Genomic DNA, 16,552 nt, shown 5'->3' with positions numbered 1-16,552 from the left:
GAATTCAGCATAAATATGTAGAAATAAGCAGAAATCAACAAATCAGAATTCATTAGATATCAGCAGAAATAATTCTCCATTCCTCTGACTCAGTTTTTAATTAATTGATAATTGATCAGATCAATATACTGTCCCTTAACATCTGGGGTCAAAGGTCAGCAGGGAGAGCCACCTGAGCCTGAATCTAGATGCCGGGGTGTTTTTCGGTTTTTGTAAAGTCCAGACTTGTGAGGACCATGGATCTCATCACGAGGCTCGTGGAGAGCCAATCACAGTCCAGGCTGTTCTGGTGTGTGATTGGCGGAAGCTGTCAGGGCGGGGGAGTTGCTCTCTGTCTTCAAGCCCCTGAAGATCGATGAGTGATCGATGAGTGAAGGTTCTGAATCGTTCACACTGTAAACAGTGTTGTACATAAATAAAACCACAGCTCAGAGACGACAAGTTAACAGAATCAAAATGCTGAGGTTGTTCTTTTGACTTCTTCTGGCACCAAATGACGCTGCTGAAATTTCTGAGAATAAACATTTGATGATAGTAAAAATATAAATAAAATCAGAGGTATGATTTTCATATCTTCCTTCTCAGGTAAATATTATTTAGTTGATTAAAGAAAAATCTCTGAGATTATTCAGATTTCAGTGGTTGTACAAATACAGTAGTGTATCGTCTGCAAACAGACTGTCATTTAAAAAAAACAGTTGATCATGATCAACAGACGAGTCGACTTGATCATGATCAACATAAATAAATATCTGAATTCAGCCTGTATGAAATCAGTGTGTGTGCGCGTCCGCTCATGTCTGCAGCCATGTGTGCTGAAGACACTGCGCCGCCGTCGCTCTGCGTTCAGGCTGCAGATCCAACATCATCGACAGGAAGTCACTGAACTGAGCCGCCTGATCCAGCGGCCACTCATACTTCTCCAAGAGAACCTCGAACAGACCCCATGGCTTCAGACTGGAGATGTGACGTAGCTCACCTGAGACAGGTAGACAGGTGAGACAGAGGTGTGACAAGTGAACTACAACTCCCATGGTGCATTTCAGCCAATGAATGAACTGGTAGACCGGCTCACCTCTACTGTTGAAGTACTCTCTGGAGTACCTGCCAGACAAAGCGAAGGGCATAGGAATGGGTCCAAGCAGCTCAATGATGTGAGCAATATGATCTATAAAAGTACACACAGTGAAGTAATCAAGTATGTTATACTGCACTACAGTGTGTATGTAAACAGAGAGTATATTGTGTAGCGTGTCCTGTGTCTAGTTGAGTGTGTGGACCTTCATCTCGTGTGTAATCTTCTCCCGAATGAGGTTCAAACAGATAATCTCCTGTTGCCAACTCAAAGGCCTGAAACATCAACCGAACAAAACATCCATAAATTAGTCAAATAACATGAACCAGTGTGAGCACCTTAACACACATATATGAGTATGTGCAGATCTGTGTGTGTGTGTGTGTGTGTGTACCATGCAGGCGGTGCTCCAGATATCAGCAGCTGTTCCATACTCTGCTCCTATCAGAACCTCCAGAGCTCTGTACTGTCTGGTCTGAATGTCCTCTGTGAAGTGTTTGTGCTGGATGAGAGAAAAAGACACACAGAGAGAGGAGCTGTCTGATTGGTCTACAGAGGAACAGGAAGGAGGAAGAGGAGGAGATGATGAAGCTGTCTTACCACCCAGCAGGCATTGCCCAGATCAGCGATCTTCACTTTCAACTTGTCAGCGTTTTGAGGATCCAGAGGACTGAGGACAAAATCTGATGCCGTGAACACTGCAGAGAGAGAGAGAGAGAGAGACAGGTGAGACAGGAGAGACAGGTGAGACAGGTGAGACAGGAGAGACAGGTGAGACAGGTGAGACAGGTGAGACAGGAGAGACAGGTGAGACAGGACAGACAGGAGAGACAGGTGAGACAGGAGAGACAGGACAGACAGGTGAGCCTGTTTCAGGTTAGCCACTAGGTGCATTCAACTTTACGCAGCTCTGTGCAGCGCTGACTTAAGGTGATGCATGCTGGTCTTAACCCAATGCATGCTGGTTAGAAATTTGTGTCCCACTTCATCGAGCGCTGCATCACGTCATCAGGTGATTGGACCTTAGAACACGGCAGGAGGCAGCGACTGCAGTCAGACTGTGAAGTTGCTCTCCTCCAGCTGCAGCACCTGTGACACCACCACTCGGCTCTGATTGGCTGAAGGCTTCACTGACACACATGACAAATCGTACGTTTTTATTCTAAGAACTCAGATGCGTTTTCTGCTCCTTATATCCATAAATGTAAGGTGTTAATTATATATATATATATATATATAGAAGGAGAAAGTGTCCGACTTGACGGCAGTTTTTTTCTTCCCCCCCTGCAGCCGTCAGCGGATCGAGTAAGACACAGTCAGACCAAGTCCATCTTGAATGCACCTAGTGTCAGGTATGGCAGGTGAGTCAGGTGTGTATGTGTATGTGTAGGTGCATGTTTTTCAACCTTCTCGTCCACTCGAGTATCCTGACTGAGTAGAAAGTGCTGACTCGGACGTCGCTGAAATCACAGAACTGGAGAAACCTGATAGGCCGGAGGCAGGGCTGGAGAAACGCCCAGGGGCGTGGCCATTACAACCGTCGTCTAACCAGGAGCAGGTCGAATCTGAACTTATTTTACTATTTGCTGCGGAGGAGCTGTGGTTACCATTGACAACATGAGGACCTGTAAAAAAAGAAAACTGAGTTACTTAAGTACTGTAAGTCACCAAAGTACTGTGAGTAACTTAAGTACTGCAAGTAACTAAATTACTGTGAGTAACTACAGTACTAAAGATAATTTAAGTAGTCTAAGTAACTAACATACAGTGAGAAACTGAAGTACTGTGAGTAACTGAAGTACTGTGTCTGCGTTTATATCTGTGTGTGTGTGTGTGTGTGTGTGTGTGTGTGTGTGTGTGTGTGTGTGTGTGTGTGTGTGTGTGTGTGTGTGTGTGTGTGTGTGTGTGTGTGTGTGTGTGTGCACTCACAGTTAGTGTCTGTGTCGTCAGGTAGATGAACTCCACCCTCCTCCTCCAGCTTCTGCAGACACACAGGATTTTTATTTTTAAAAGGATCTTTTGTCATTTCCTTCATGGTTGTGATTGGCTGCAGTTTATCAGTAGTTACCGTAGTAACCTTATTTCTATGAGTTACCCGTATGTCAATGAATCTCTCCTCCAGCAGCTGCTCTTGACGCTTCGCCTTCCTCTTCAACTTCTTCTTCTTGTTCTTAGACATCTTACCAACCTGCACACACACACGCACACACACACACACACACACACACACACAAATAGTCTGGTTTGTAGTTTAATGTTCAACAGGGTGTGTGTGTGTGTGTGTGTGTGTGTGTGTGTGTGGGGGGGGGGGGGTACAGCAGGTGTCACACCTTGACACTCACCTGTCGATCCCTGGGAGCCGTGCTAACTAGAGAGAGAGACAAAGAGACAGACAGACAGACAGACAGACAGACAGACAGGGATACAGGGAGGGAGGGAGGGAGGGGAGAGAGAAAGACAGGAAGAAAACATCAGAAACAAAAACAGGAAGAAAAGACGAAAGAGTGGAAATAATATAGAGACAGACAGGTGAGAGGTAGACAGCCGTCTGTCTGAACACACTGAAACCACAGCTCCCAGTAACTGATATCTAAACCGTGTCCCTCCACAGGTTCAGACCACTGAAGTCCTGGCCTCAGTCTTTGTCTCACATCGAACAGTTTAACAGTTTCCAGTCATTTATGTCTGACCAATCACGTCACTGCTCCTCACCTGATGATCCTGAGGGGGGCGGGGCTCCAGCTCTCTGCCAGACAGTGGCTTCTGCAGCCAACCTCCTGACGTACACATCGTCAACGTCCAATAAGATGTTCTCTGGTTTGATGTCTGTGTGGATGATCTTACACTTGGTGTGAAGGTAGTCGAGTCCCTGGAGCACCTGAGAGAGACAAAGTAACTAATGATGTCACACATCACCGTGGTGACGTCACAGTCACTGATGATGCCACAGATAACTTTGATGATGTCAGAGCTGTTACCTGTTTCAGAATGGTCTTGACACTGACCAGAGGAAGTCCCATGTAGTTTGACTTGATGATCCACTTCAATAGCTGATGACCCAAAACCTCCAGAACCATACAGACGTCTGAGAGCAGCTGAGGACAATACTGACTGAGAGACAGGCAGAGAGACAGACAGACCGACATACAGGCAGGCAGAGAGAGACAGAGAGACAGGCAGGCAAAGAGAGAGACAGGCAGGCATGCAGACAGACAACAGACGGAGAGAGAGACAGACAGACGTACAGGCAGGCAGGCAGAGAGAGAGAGAGAGAGAGAGAGAGAGAGAGACAGAGAGAGAGAGAGAGAGAGAGAGAGAGAGAGAGAGAGAGGCAGGCAGACAGGCAGGCAGGCAGACAGACAGGTGATGAAGGATACGGACTCCATTGACTCCAGAGATCTTGAAGTCGTCGATCAGTTGGACAATTGTTTGTCTGTAGGGGTCAGAGGGGTCAGAGTCCCTCACCTGGTTCATCAAGAGAAGAAAATGTGTATAAACCACATCATCTGTGTGTGTGTGTGTGTGTGTGTGTGTGTGTGTGTGTGTGTGTGTGTGTGTGAGACTTACACATCTGAGCAGTTTGATCTCATCCAGAGCCGTCTCAGTGTAATGTGAAGCACTTTTAACGACCTTCAATGCCACAAAACGCTTCTTCCTGAAGAGACACAGGTTCAGAGGATGAGACACAAGACAATGTTTTTGTGTGTGTGTGTGTGTGTGTGTGTGTGTGTGTGTGTGTGTGTGTGTGTGTGTGTGTGTGTATCGTACTGTAGATCCCAGCAGAGCCACACAGTAGAAAAATGGCCCCAGCCCAGTTTTCTGACCACATGATATCTTCCGTTAAACAGGTCACCGGTCTTCACCGGGTAATAACCTCCTGTAACACAAACACAACAAACTGTATTCAACTGTATCTAACGGTTATAAAGTTATTTCACTATAATAAACTGTAATAAATAACATTTTCTCAAACTGTGGTAAAATGTATTGAGTGACTGTATTAAAGAAGTTGATTTAATTTATTAAACTTTATTGTTCAGTTGTCTCTGACAGTGGATCTCACCTTTGCAGTAATCTGACGGATCTTCTTGTTCCTCGTCATCGGAGCCAAGCAGCTGAGTGGGAGGCGGGGTTAACGCGGGCGGAGGTGGACTCAAAGCAGGTGGGGGCGTGGTCAGTTGATGATGTGCTGATGACACCGGAGGAGACAGGCCAATGGGAGGGCCCAGAGGGTCGAGGGCGTGAAGGAAGGAGGTAGAGGAGGAGCAGAGGGGGGAGTAAATGTGGGAGGAGACACTGGAGGTGAAAGTCACTGAGGTCTGCAGGAGGGGGTCAGGGTGGGAGGGGCTTAACGTTGGGGTAGGAGTGGCTTTGGAAGACACTGATGTAGACTGAGGTGCATTGTGGGTAATGTGGTGGAGTGAGGTTGGCGGTGATTCAGAGACATCTGTCTCAGTCCTGTGAGGCGATCTGGAGGAATTGTGGGAAATATTTTGCTTGGAAGTTGACTGTGATTGGCTAGGCGTGTGGACAGGACTATGAGCTGTGGCAGGAGCTGAGTGGTTGAAGATCAATGGGGCCTTTAAGGAGATCAGAGGTTCAGGAGGTTCCTGTGGAGCGACCTCAGCTGTATGTAGAGGAGGGAGAGGGGAGGTGTGGGGGTGATGGGTGGGTGAGGTGTGGGGGGGTGGGGGTGCGGTGGTGATGTCATCGTCTGGATGGGTGAGTTCATTCACTGATGATGTTTGTGTTTGAGCAGGAAGTCGACTGACGTCAGGATTCAGAGTCTGAAGATCGTCAGGTCTGAAACAGACAAAACAAAACTCTGAGTCTGTGTGTTTGAAGTTTGAACCCAGAACTGTTTGTCATATAAATACATTTGAATCCGTTTGTTCAGAATCTGTTTTTACAGGTTCAAAATTATAAAACAGAGTTTAAAAATTAGTTTGTTACTCATTTATTATAAATTTTTCTTTTTATTGGATGAAAAAACATCAAAACAATCTCTGAGTCATGGACATTATTGTCGTTGTCTCAACTGCACTGAAATAGACTGGAGTGTGTGTGTGTGTGTGTGTGTGTGTGTGTGTGTGTGTGTGTGTGTGTGTGTGTGTGTGTGTGTGTGTGTGTGTGTGTGGCTAGTCTATTATTGGAGCTGAAGCACCAAACCTGTTTCTGTCAGCATGATATCGGTTAGCTTAGCACAATGCCTGGGGGCAGAGGGAAACTGTTAGCCTAGCTCTTTTATTGATGTGGTGTTTTATGACGCTGTGAATTTTCCAGACATTTTCCTGCTGTTTTTCTCACATGGACTCACTCGGAAATTTTCCAGAAATGTTAGGAGCAACTGGCTCAGACTTTAGTGTTCTCACATACAGAACCTCCAGAACATTTCAGGAACATGATCAGACTCCAGCGCAGGTCTGAAGAGTCGGCCACAAATCTCTCACACACACAGCTTAATATATCCTCTGATATATCCTCTGTGTGTGTGTGTGTGTGTGTGTGTGTGTGTGTGTGTGTGTGTGTGTCTGTCTTACTGGTTCTCATCTGTACGGACTCTCCGATGCTTCTTTCCTCTGCGTCGCTGTTTCTTTCCGGTGGAAGCAGAGTTTCCGGTTCCACTGACTGCAGCTGAGGAGAATAAATCACAGTCAAACTGGTGTAACACACCGTCAATCACACCTACAGCTTCATTCACACATACAGCATTAACCATACCTACTTTCACACCTACATTCACAATGTCACCTTCAGCTTCAATCACACCTACATCTAAAATCACGCCTTCAATCACACTTACATATTCATTAAACGTACATCTTCACTCACACCAACAGCTTCTTTACAACCTACATTCACACCTTCAGCTTCAAGCAAGCCTCCACCAACAAACACACCTACACCCTTAATCACACCTCCAATCACACACCTCCAATCACACATTTTGACCGGTTCCTCACTTTTTCAATGAACTGTTTGAGGGCTAAGACTTGGTTAGGTTTAGGTTAGAGTTAGTCATTTAGTTGTGATGGTTAAGGTTAGGGGCTAGGGATTGTATTATGTCAATGAGTGTCCTCACTAAGATAGAAGTACAAACGTGTGTGTATATATATACACAGACACACACACGCACACATACATACATACATACATACATAAATATATGTGTGTGTACATGCACACATACATACATACACACATATATAAATATATATGTGTGTGTGTGTGTGTGACAGCAGCAGCAGTCACAGCCTGGCACAGTTAGCTAATGCTACCTAGCTAAGCAGAGTTCATGTCAGTGATTCAGGACCAGCCCGGACAGTCTGACCCGGATCAGGTCCACTTACCGATCAACATCGTGGCTCCCGGTCCCCACACCGAGCCGGGTTCGAGCGGTGTATCCGGGCAGGACTATCGGAATTCCTGACAGTTAGCTTCAGTTAGCTGAACCTCGGCCGGAGCCGGTGAAACCCGGGTCAGTCCGGCTGGAGCTGGTTCAGTGGGTCCGCTAACTAACCCGGGTCAGAGGGGGTGAGAGCGGTGCAGCGTGGCCTGTCCGTTAGCCCGTTAGATAGCAGCTGTCAGTCAGCCTGTTAGCCTGTTAGCTCCGTTAGCTCCAGATCAAACTCTGCCGCGGTGTCCCGCACGCTTTGCACCGCCTCTGGACCGTGTGAGTTCTGGGTGTGTGCCCCGGTTCCTCTCGGTTATTCTGGGGCTGTTGTCCCGGTTCTACCGTTCATGGTCTCAACAGCTGCTGACTGACACCGGACACCGGGAGCTGCGCATGCGCACTGACCCGCCACGCTGCTACTGGACCAAAACTGGGACCTGTGTGTGTGTGTGTGGTGAGAAGAGGTGTGGGTGTGTGGGTGGGTGTGTGTGTGTGGTGAGAAGAGATGAGATGTGTGTGTGTGTGTGGTGAGAAGAGGTGTGTGTGTGTGTGTGTGTGTGTGTGGGTGGGTGTGTGTGTGTGGTGAGAAGAGGTGTGTGTGTGTGTGGGTGGGTGTGTGCCTGTGGTGAGAAGAGACGTGTGTGTGTCTGTGTGCCTGTGGTGTGTGTGTGGTGAGAAGAGATGTGTAAGTGTGGGTGTGTAAGTGTATGGAGAAGTGTGTGTGTGCCTGTGGTGTGTGTGTGGTGAGAAGAGATGTGTAAGTGTGGGTGTGTAAGTGTGTGTGTGCCTGTGGTGTGTGTCTGTGTGTGTGTGTGTCTGTCTGTAAGTGTGTGTGTAGAGGGGGGTCTTCCTTCTGGTTCATAGACTGAAAATAAAGACGACATGACAGCTCCCACAAGTTAAGTCAAATAATCTCGATCGCCCCCTGGTGGCTGGCTGCAGTATAGGTCATAAATCACACCTCCCCCATGTTAGCAGATGGGACATGGACTAAACTGAAAGATCTAAGAAGATGTTAAATAAATGTTTGTCAAAGATGGTTTCTGTCATTTCAAGTCGTTCTTATCTCACTGAGGTTTGTTCAATTGTTCATGTTTCTGATAAGTTTGGTTTTTATTAGTTATTTGATGATATAAAAATGGGCTGAGACGTCATGATTGACAGCTGAGACTGACCCATGATTGGTTGAACACATGTAGGGGCAGGACCTTAATACCTCAGGTTTCAGTAAGACAATGACACACAGACATTAGAACTGTTAAAATTATAACTTTATTTTTACATGATACAAATTGTGTTGCTTCTTCACAATAAAAACGCATTCCATTGCAGACGCACTGATCATCCTCCTCATGTATTTATATTTACACACTGTTATCAAACTGTACACAGTCAATAGAAAAACAGTCTGTGCTTCATCACAACTGATCCTGGCTCATTTTATACAAACACTTTAAACTTTTTATTCCCTTGTAGAAAAAACATCTCAGCAACAAACAGCTCGACCAATCAGGGCAGAGGACCTGTTTCATCACATCCAGATTAGAAAACTGTACAGAGATCAGGAGGTCAAAGGTCAAACCTTCACCTCCATCGAGAAACATGGTGACACAGCAGAGTTTAGGCTCTGCCTTTTGTCTTCATTTAGAAAAAAAAAGTAGCATCATAACTCGTCATCATCGTTACACGCATGCAGATGTCTAATCTGATCAGAGAACTACAACTACGGGTCAAACACAGGCTCAAAAAACACGCAAGGCAAAAACACAGAGGAGAGATAAACAGCAATAATCAGAAGAAGAAACGCAGAGAAGATGGTTCAGAAAACATTTAAAACTTCACATCTCATATAAAACAAGCTGTTTGAGGTCTGTGCTTCAGTCCCGCAGCACAAACCAACACTGTGAGTTATTGCCCGGTGGGTTCAGTCTCAGTTCACTTGCACTCAAACATACAGAGTCCAGGAAGAGTTCAGCCTCACTTTACAGCTGACGGAAGAAGACTAAATAAAACCATGACGTCCACAGTGATTGAATCCACACAGAGGAAACACAGCCACAGCTAACTGCTGCCATGGAGACACAGTTGGGTTTCTCTCTGTTTTATTATTGCTGCTGATGATGTTGGATTCAGTCAGTGACACTTCAGCTGATTGAGATCAGAGTTAAAAATATAACATGCTTCTATAAATAGGTTAAACAAACTAAAACAACGATGGAGGTCGGTAACTAGTGTCACATCAGCTAGCTAACAACAGCAGCGTCGTAAGGCTGCTACGCAAACCGATACCGCAAAAGCATTTGAACCCACGGTTTTCAGATATCTGCTGCTTTAATATGCGTCTTTCAAATAGTTCATTTCAAACAGCTAGCATATCTGACAGTACATAGGAGCCATCTTTGTTAACACCTGTTAGCTGTTCTATAATAGAGTGCAGTGCTATGCTAGCTGTCCTATAATACAGTTTAGTGGTAAATGGTTGGTATTTATAAAGATATTTTCTAGTCTTGATGACACTCAAACCTCTTTACAGTACAGTTTTACATTCACACACACATTCATACAGTGCATCTATGTGCAGCACATTCTCTATGAGAAGGGACAACTTGGGGTTCAGTATCTTGGCCAAGGACACTTCGGCATGGGGAAGACTGAGGCCGTGGACCTTCTGGTTAGAGGACGACCGCTCTAACCCCTGAGCCACAGCCGCCCAGTGCTATGCTAGCTGTTCTGTATTAGTGTGTTTTATGCTAGTTGTTCTGTATTACAGTGTATGTTATGCTAGTTGTTCTGTATTAGTGTATGTTATGCTAGCTGTTCTCTATTACAGTGTATGTTATGCTAGCTGTTCTCTATTACAGTGTATGTTATGCTAGCTGTTATATACACTACATCCAGTGTTAGACTTGTAGTTCTACAAGTGATCAGGAGTTTGTTTCCCTCCCTGGTTCAATAAAAGTTAAAAATTTATATTTAAATTTCTTCCCGTGATGCACCAGGATGCAGTGCCACCTAGCTGCAAGAGTGAAGGCCTACACAGGATAAATAGGTATAAATAGGACTTACAGTATGTACACACAATAAGTTAGTGACACACACACACACACACACACACACACACACACACACACACACACACACACACACACACACACACACACACACACACACACACACACACACACACACACACACACACACAATCTAAACCCCCAGAATTGAGATTTTGTTGGTCGTTTTTAATCGACCTTTTCTTTGCTCTTTGTTCACCGTGACCCTCGAAGTCAAGTTCACCTGGTTTAGATGATAGATCAGCTTCAGCTGCTGTTGACCAGAAAATGGAGTCAGACTGAAACTGATTTAAAAAATCCCTGATTCAATGAACGTCTCACGTCCTGTAGGTTGTGATGAAGCTGGTTGCAGAAGATAAAAAACATCCAGCAGATCAATAATCAATACAAACTATTACGATTGTGCTTTTTGAATTTTTGCAGGCAGCAGAACAGCGCAGCAGGGAACTCTGGGAAATGTAGTGCAAGGCAGCAGAAGATATGTTCCCTGATCTGATTGGTAAGATTGTCATTTTTTCACAGACTGGTGAGTCAGGTTGGTTTGGTTTACACACACGCACACACGCACACGCACACACACACACACACACACACACACACAGGACGCATGCACACACAGCAGGAAGACACAATGTTGAAAGGCGTCCAGTGATTTGCTGCTGAAGAAGCTTCATCTTCATCCTTGACCTCACAGGTCTCCAGTGGTCAGAGGTCAACAGAGGTCATCAGAGGTCAGTGACCTTGTTCTCCACCAGAGCAGCAACCTGCTGCAGCCGATAAGCCAACTGCATCTTCTGACCTGAACTGTCCTCCTCCAGAGCCATGATGATCTGAGAGACAGACAGGTACAGAGAGAGAGTCAGGTACAGACCGTATCAGATACCATTGTGTGTGTGTGTGTGTGTGTGTGTGTGTGTGTGTGTGTGTGTGTGTGTGTGTGTGTGTTACCTGGTCATAGTATTTGTTGATGTACTTGTAGAGTTCATGAAGAGCCACAACACTGTTCATTTCTGAAGCAAAACTCTGAAACAAACACAGTGAGAGTTCATGTGAGGATGTGAACATGTCAACGTGTTAATGTTCATGTGAATCGTATCCTGCAGTAAACATGATGTGTTGTGTTCACTGACCCCTGAAAGTTCAGTCAGAGTAGAATTCATCTCCTGATAACATCCTGACGCAGCACTGTGGATATCACTGTAATACCTGTACAACACACACACATTAGCACAGCATCCTTATTTACAATGTTGGTGTTGGTGTACGTGTGTTTCTCTGGTAGCTGTGCAGTAGAGAGTGTGTTTCTCTGGTAGCTGTGCAGTAGAGAGTGTGTTTCTCTGGTAGCTGTGCAGTAGAGAGTGTGTTTCTCTGGTAGCTGTGCAGTAGAGAGTGTGTTTCTCTGGTGAGTCTCACCTCTCCACCAGCTGCTTGTATCGGGGGATCTCTCTGGCATACAGCAGCTTGTTGACAGGAGAATCCTGATTGGACAAAAAAGCGATGAGGTCACACGACCACGAACAAAACACAGATATGGGAACACTATACTGATGCTACAGAGACAGGCAAAGAGACAGACAGAGGGAGAGACAGACAGGTCATACCCGTCCCACTTTGTGCTCGGAGGTGGTGCAGGAGTCGATGAAGGTCTGAGCGATGACAGACAGAATGGCATCGATGCTGTCGCTCACCTGAACATCCAAAACAAACTGAGGGTTCTTCAGGATGTTCACCCAGAACCTGAGAGGGAGACTGGAGACAGAGAGACGGACAGGTCAGATACACAGGTCAAAGAGACAGGTGAGTCAGGTTACCAGGTGAGTCTCACCTGTTTGTCTTCCAGATGTGGACAGTCTCTGGGTCGTCAATACCATGTTTCTCTGCCATGTCGTCCAGGAAGTCAAAGAAAAATCTGACTGCGATCGGAGGAGGACGTTTTGTACTGAGAATTGCTACAAAGACATCATCCACAAACTTCTGCAGTGTCCCCTACAGTGAGCCAGGTAGAGAGTTCATGTGTCAATGCATGTTACCTTCATGAACAGCAGTCTGGTCAGGTGAATCTCAGGTGTGTTCATGTGTGTGTTACCTTCATGGACAGCAGTCTGGTCAGGTAAATCTCAGGTATGGCTTTAGCGCGCTCTCTCTCCCTCATGCTGCTCTTTCTGTGTTTTGGGATTTCCGGATCTTCGCTGCTCTTCACCAGGTGCCACAGACGCAGACCCTCCTCCTCCTCACCCTCTAGCATCGGAGTTTCTATGGCAACACACAGAGATGTCAGTCACACTGATGACAGGTGTTGGTTCTAAGTGGTTCTCTTTCTGCTAGTTTTGGTTTGGTACAGATTTATCTGCCTTGTTGAGTTGTCCTATTTTGTAGATGTTCTGAAGGTTCTGCTTGTATTGTTCAGGGCTCTAGTCGGTGCTGAATGGTTCTCTTTAGATCTTTAGATTGATTTGTGGTTCTCAATAGATTATAGACATTCTAACGGTCCCTGAGGGTCCCGACATTGTCTGGTCTGTGTTCTGGGCCCTTGATGTGCTAGATGGTTTTATATATGGTTCTCTTTGTGTTGGGTGTCTTTGTCTTGGTTAAGGATGTCCTATGTTTTGTTTCTTTATTTTAAATGTTCTAGGTGATCCTCTCTGTTTCAGTTGCTGGTTTTACATGTGCTAGATGGTTCATTTGTGTTGGTTCTGGGTTCTGCGTAGTGTTGATGTTGTAAATGTCTCCATATTCATTCTGGGTTTTTGATTAAATATTTCTCCTTATATTCCAAACATGTCCATTATTGTGTTTGTTTGCACAGCTTCTGGGTTCTAGATGTTCTACATGGTTAACTCTCTTGTAGTGGGTTCTGTATGCTCCACACTGTTGATGGGTTGTGTTCTTACTCTCTCCAGTCTGGAACACCTGGTTGATTCCAACTGAACTCTGAGAACGAGGAATCAGAGCAACTGTCGCTCCGTCTGGAACCTGAGGAACATGGAGGTGAAGAAGAACTCAGAGAACAAGAAGAAGTGGAAGAAAAGAACATGAACAGAGTGCTGGTGGACGTAAAGACATGTGATTGGTTTTTTGTTTTACCTTGTAGTGCTGCAGCGTGTTGATTCGTTTCCAGCGACCTTGAACCACCGCTGTGACATCATCATCTGACAGGGTCAGGTGACCCGCCTGACCTGAACGCCACTCTGTCATTGAACACAGAGACATGTGTCAGTATGAGCTGTCAATCAAAGCAGACAGGTGAGACAGGTGAGAAAGGTGAGACAGTTGAGTGTACCCAAGTCCAGACTGTCGGCTGCTGGTCTCTGAGAAAACGGAGCTCCTCTGTACACCTGATCCAGGATCTTATCCTTCACCTGCAGGCAGACAGGCAAACAGATAGGCAGGTGAGAGGGAGAGCTGTGACAGCAAGACATGCAGGTGCTAATCAGACAGACAGGTACTTACCTGTGTGATGGTGTCAGTGTCGAGAACTTTAACAGGACACGGCTGAACCTCAACGCCATTCTTCACCAAAACCGTCAGAGTCTGACAGACAAGTATCGACAGACAGGTGGAGAGACAGACAAGTACAGACAGACAGGTAGAGAGACAGACAAGTACAGACAGACAGGTAGAGAGACAGACAGGTTAACTCGTGTTCTATATTTTATAATCTCCTCGTTTATGTTTGTGAATGAACTGTTTCACCTTATGTTGTTTATTCTGGGATGTCTAGCGTTCCACAGTGTGAATGAATACTACAGCCTGGTGTGTGTTGCAGTGGTTACCATAGCGCAGTAGTCGATGTCCTCTCTCAGCAGGTGACTGTCGTTCAGCGTTCGTTTGGCTTTTCCTGTCACAGCGTCGACCGGACCTTTATCCACCTGGTACTTTATAGCTCTGTAGAGCACGTACAGAGGCTCCCCCGCCACCTCCTGACAGACAGACAAGTAAACAGACAGACAGGTAAGACTGAGACAAATCACAGACTGGTCACAGCAAAGACAAGACAATACTTTACCTTTAGGAAGGAGTAGAGACAGATCGACATCCAGTTGGTCAACATCTTCTCTACAACTGTCTCTGTCCTGAGAGACAGACAGAAAGAGAGACAGAGACGTGAGCAGGGACTAAGGACTGAATCAAACCATGAGAGCGATGAGACTTTAAGAGTCTAAAGAAAATCCAGGAGTTCTGGATTGAAGGTGTGTTTGTTTCACGTACCGGCGCAACATGAGTTTGGGATTCTTGGCGACGTACTGCAGCACCAGGTCCTGCAGCAGGTTCTTCATGACCTCGGTGAAGTACTCCAGTTTATCATGAAGAGCGATGGTGAGAAGACTTGCGATGTAACCCCGGTCTCTCTGAGAGAAACTCTGCTGAGCCTCCAGAGTGTGGATGAACTGAGGCACAGACAGGAAGTGACATCACTCACAGGTTTCCACTAAGACATAGACAGGAAGTGACATCACTCACACAAATCCAGTTGTCACTAGGCAACCACCTCCATCACTCACCCGGGTGAGGAAGAGTCTGTTGTTGAGCAGGTTGCTCAGCTGCTGGAGACCCTGTTCCACAGTCTGTCTCCTGGAGTCTGGCAGGTCTAGCTGGCGACTCAACAGCGCCGTCTGTTGGCCGGGGAAGAAAACTCTCTCTGCATATGTCCTGTAGTCCAGCAGGGGGAGTCCTGGTCCTCCAACGTCACTGCTCAAGTCCATCATCTCCGTCATCAGGTCTTTATGAAGAGGAGGAAAAGACAGGGTTAGGGATAAAACTGATTTTATGTTATTTATTGATTCTTTGAGATTTTCCCTGACATGATCTCAGGTTTATGTCTTGCTGCCCTTACCAGGGTCAACAATAAACTTCTCATTCTCAACTTTCAAGAACGAGAAGTTCACGTAACGTGACAGAAATCTACAGCTGCTGATTGGATGTTGAGTGGGACAAGACCATGAGTTTTCCTACCAGTGAACTCTTTGCGACACTGATCTCCCACGTTGATCTCCAGAGTTTCCAACTGCAGCAAAACCTTCTTATAATCTCTGAGAGCCTGTTTACTCTTCCTCCTGCAGAAACACAAGTCATCAAACCCAACAATTCACTGCGAGACAGGACGTGTCTCAGAAAGCTGGGAGGTCTACAGGTGGAGGCAGACAGACGGGTTCGTACCTGTACATCATTATGATGACCAGCACTGACAGGATGATGACAGCTGCTCCCGCACCCAAACCGATCTGAGCAGCCAATGGGACGGGAGACAGCAGAGAGTCACTGTCGTACTGTACCAATCCCAGGTCGACCTGCAGGTTTCCCATGAACACCTGAGAGAGAGAGAGGGAGCGAGAGAGAGAGAGAGAGAGAGAGAGAGAGAGAGAGAGAGAGAGAGAGAGGGAGAGAGAGAGAGAGAGAGAGAGAGAGAGAGAGAGAGAGAGGGAGAGACATACAGATTTGTATATATTGTGTATAACTATACTGTGTTGTTTGTGTCCAGGTGTGTCTGTGTGTTACCTTAAGGCTGGGCAGCTCGTTGCTCTGGTCCACGCTCGCTGGTTGGATCTCTGGAGGTTCACAGTACAGGTGAGTGTTGTCCAGAGTTTTCACCTCACATTCCTGGTCTCCGAGGCGAGCCGTCACTTCCTGTCTGGACATGGCTCTGGTCAGGTCCTGACCCTGAGGGACAGACAGACACGAGGAACTGAAACATTCTGTCCTGTTCCTGAACCAGAGTGAGTGATTCATTCTGCTCCTGTTCCAATTTACCTCCACAGCGATCACTCCTCCTGGTTTGAAACGATACGGAGCTTCTGGAGCATCTCGGTTCAGAGGGAAAAGTTGTGGGTTTGGGTAATAAGTAAAGCTTTTACCCTGAGAGACAGACAGGTAGGTGAACAGAGAGACAGGAAGAGAGACAGACAGGTTACTCATCAAATTAACTCATTGACCTTCAACAAAGCAGCTCTGAGACATACAAATCTCAAGATTCTTCATGGAGTTCTATAACTCTACTTTATTGTGAAGGGACAT

At 46.1% G+C, this 16,552-nt stretch overlaps 2 protein-coding genes across 8 annotated transcripts in view; both read right to left on the bottom strand.

The window, feature by feature from the left end:
* Window positions 1-14: 14 nt before the first annotated feature.
* On the bottom strand, window positions 15-7,978 carry srpk3 (SRSF protein kinase 3). 4 transcript variants are annotated; one of them, XM_034591587.1, is made up of 17 exons: window positions 7,426-7,975; window positions 6,616-6,709; window positions 5,139-5,878; window positions 4,844-4,952; window positions 4,643-4,730; window positions 4,453-4,540; window positions 4,054-4,160; window positions 3,788-3,953; window positions 3,406-3,443; window positions 3,171-3,254; window positions 3,005-3,056; window positions 2,482-2,700; window positions 1,676-1,773; window positions 1,470-1,577; window positions 1,281-1,350; window positions 1,076-1,168; window positions 15-979 (listed from the first exon to the last, which is right to left on the bottom strand). In XM_034591587.1, exons 1-17 carry the CDS (start codon window positions 7,433-7,435, stop codon window positions 795-797), a joined length of 2,349 nt encoding a protein of 782 aa, XP_034447478.1. In that variant the 5' UTR covers window positions 7,436-7,975; the 3' UTR covers window positions 15-794. The 4 variants fall into 4 exon arrangements, with proteins under 4 accessions (XP_034447478.1, XP_034447479.1, XP_034447476.1 ...); XM_034591588.1 differs by having other exon boundaries at window positions 3,171-3,263; window positions 3,418-3,443; XM_034591585.1 differs by having other exon boundaries at window positions 15-1,168; window positions 7,426-7,978.
* Window positions 7,979-9,786: 1,808 nt separating this feature from the next.
* Window positions 9,787-16,552, bottom strand: part of plxnb3 (plexin B3) — a 38,962-nt gene continuing 32,196 nt past the window's right edge. For 3 of the 4 annotated variants that reach the window (XM_034591572.1, XM_034591571.1, XM_034591574.1), the window contains 19 exons: window positions 16,289-16,393; window positions 16,037-16,198; window positions 15,698-15,849; window positions 15,494-15,594; window positions 15,043-15,260; window positions 14,750-14,928; window positions 14,547-14,613; window positions 14,314-14,460; window positions 13,991-14,071; window positions 13,821-13,899; window positions 13,625-13,728; window positions 13,432-13,513; window positions 12,627-12,793; window positions 12,366-12,526; window positions 12,142-12,289; window positions 11,954-12,018; window positions 11,671-11,746; window positions 11,489-11,563; window positions 10,632-11,370 (listed from right to left, as the gene is read on the bottom strand). In XM_034591572.1, coding sequence (XP_034447463.1) covers window positions 11,266-11,370; window positions 11,489-11,563; window positions 11,671-11,746; window positions 11,954-12,018; window positions 12,142-12,289; window positions 12,366-12,526; window positions 12,627-12,793; window positions 13,432-13,513; window positions 13,625-13,728; window positions 13,821-13,899; window positions 13,991-14,071; window positions 14,314-14,460; window positions 14,547-14,613; window positions 14,750-14,928; window positions 15,043-15,260; window positions 15,494-15,594; window positions 15,698-15,849; window positions 16,037-16,198; window positions 16,289-16,393 — 2,274 coding nt within the window. In that variant the 3' untranslated portion in view covers window positions 10,632-11,265. Of the gene's footprint in view, window positions 11,371-11,488; window positions 11,564-11,670; window positions 11,747-11,953; window positions 12,019-12,141; window positions 12,290-12,365; window positions 12,527-12,626; window positions 12,794-13,431; window positions 13,514-13,624; window positions 13,729-13,820; window positions 13,900-13,990; window positions 14,072-14,313; window positions 14,461-14,546; window positions 14,614-14,749; window positions 14,929-15,042; window positions 15,261-15,493; window positions 15,595-15,697; window positions 15,850-16,036; window positions 16,199-16,288; window positions 16,394-16,552 lie in introns of all 4 variants that reach the window. The other variant, XM_034591570.1, reaches the window with a different exon arrangement.

The sequence above is a fragment of the Hippoglossus hippoglossus genome, chromosome 7 (genome assembly GCF_009819705.1).
Source record: "Hippoglossus hippoglossus isolate fHipHip1 chromosome 7, fHipHip1.pri, whole genome shotgun sequence".
Classification (NCBI taxonomy): domain Eukaryota; kingdom Metazoa; phylum Chordata; class Actinopteri; order Pleuronectiformes; family Pleuronectidae; genus Hippoglossus; species Hippoglossus hippoglossus.
This window is presented reverse-complemented; position numbering and strand designations above follow the sequence as displayed.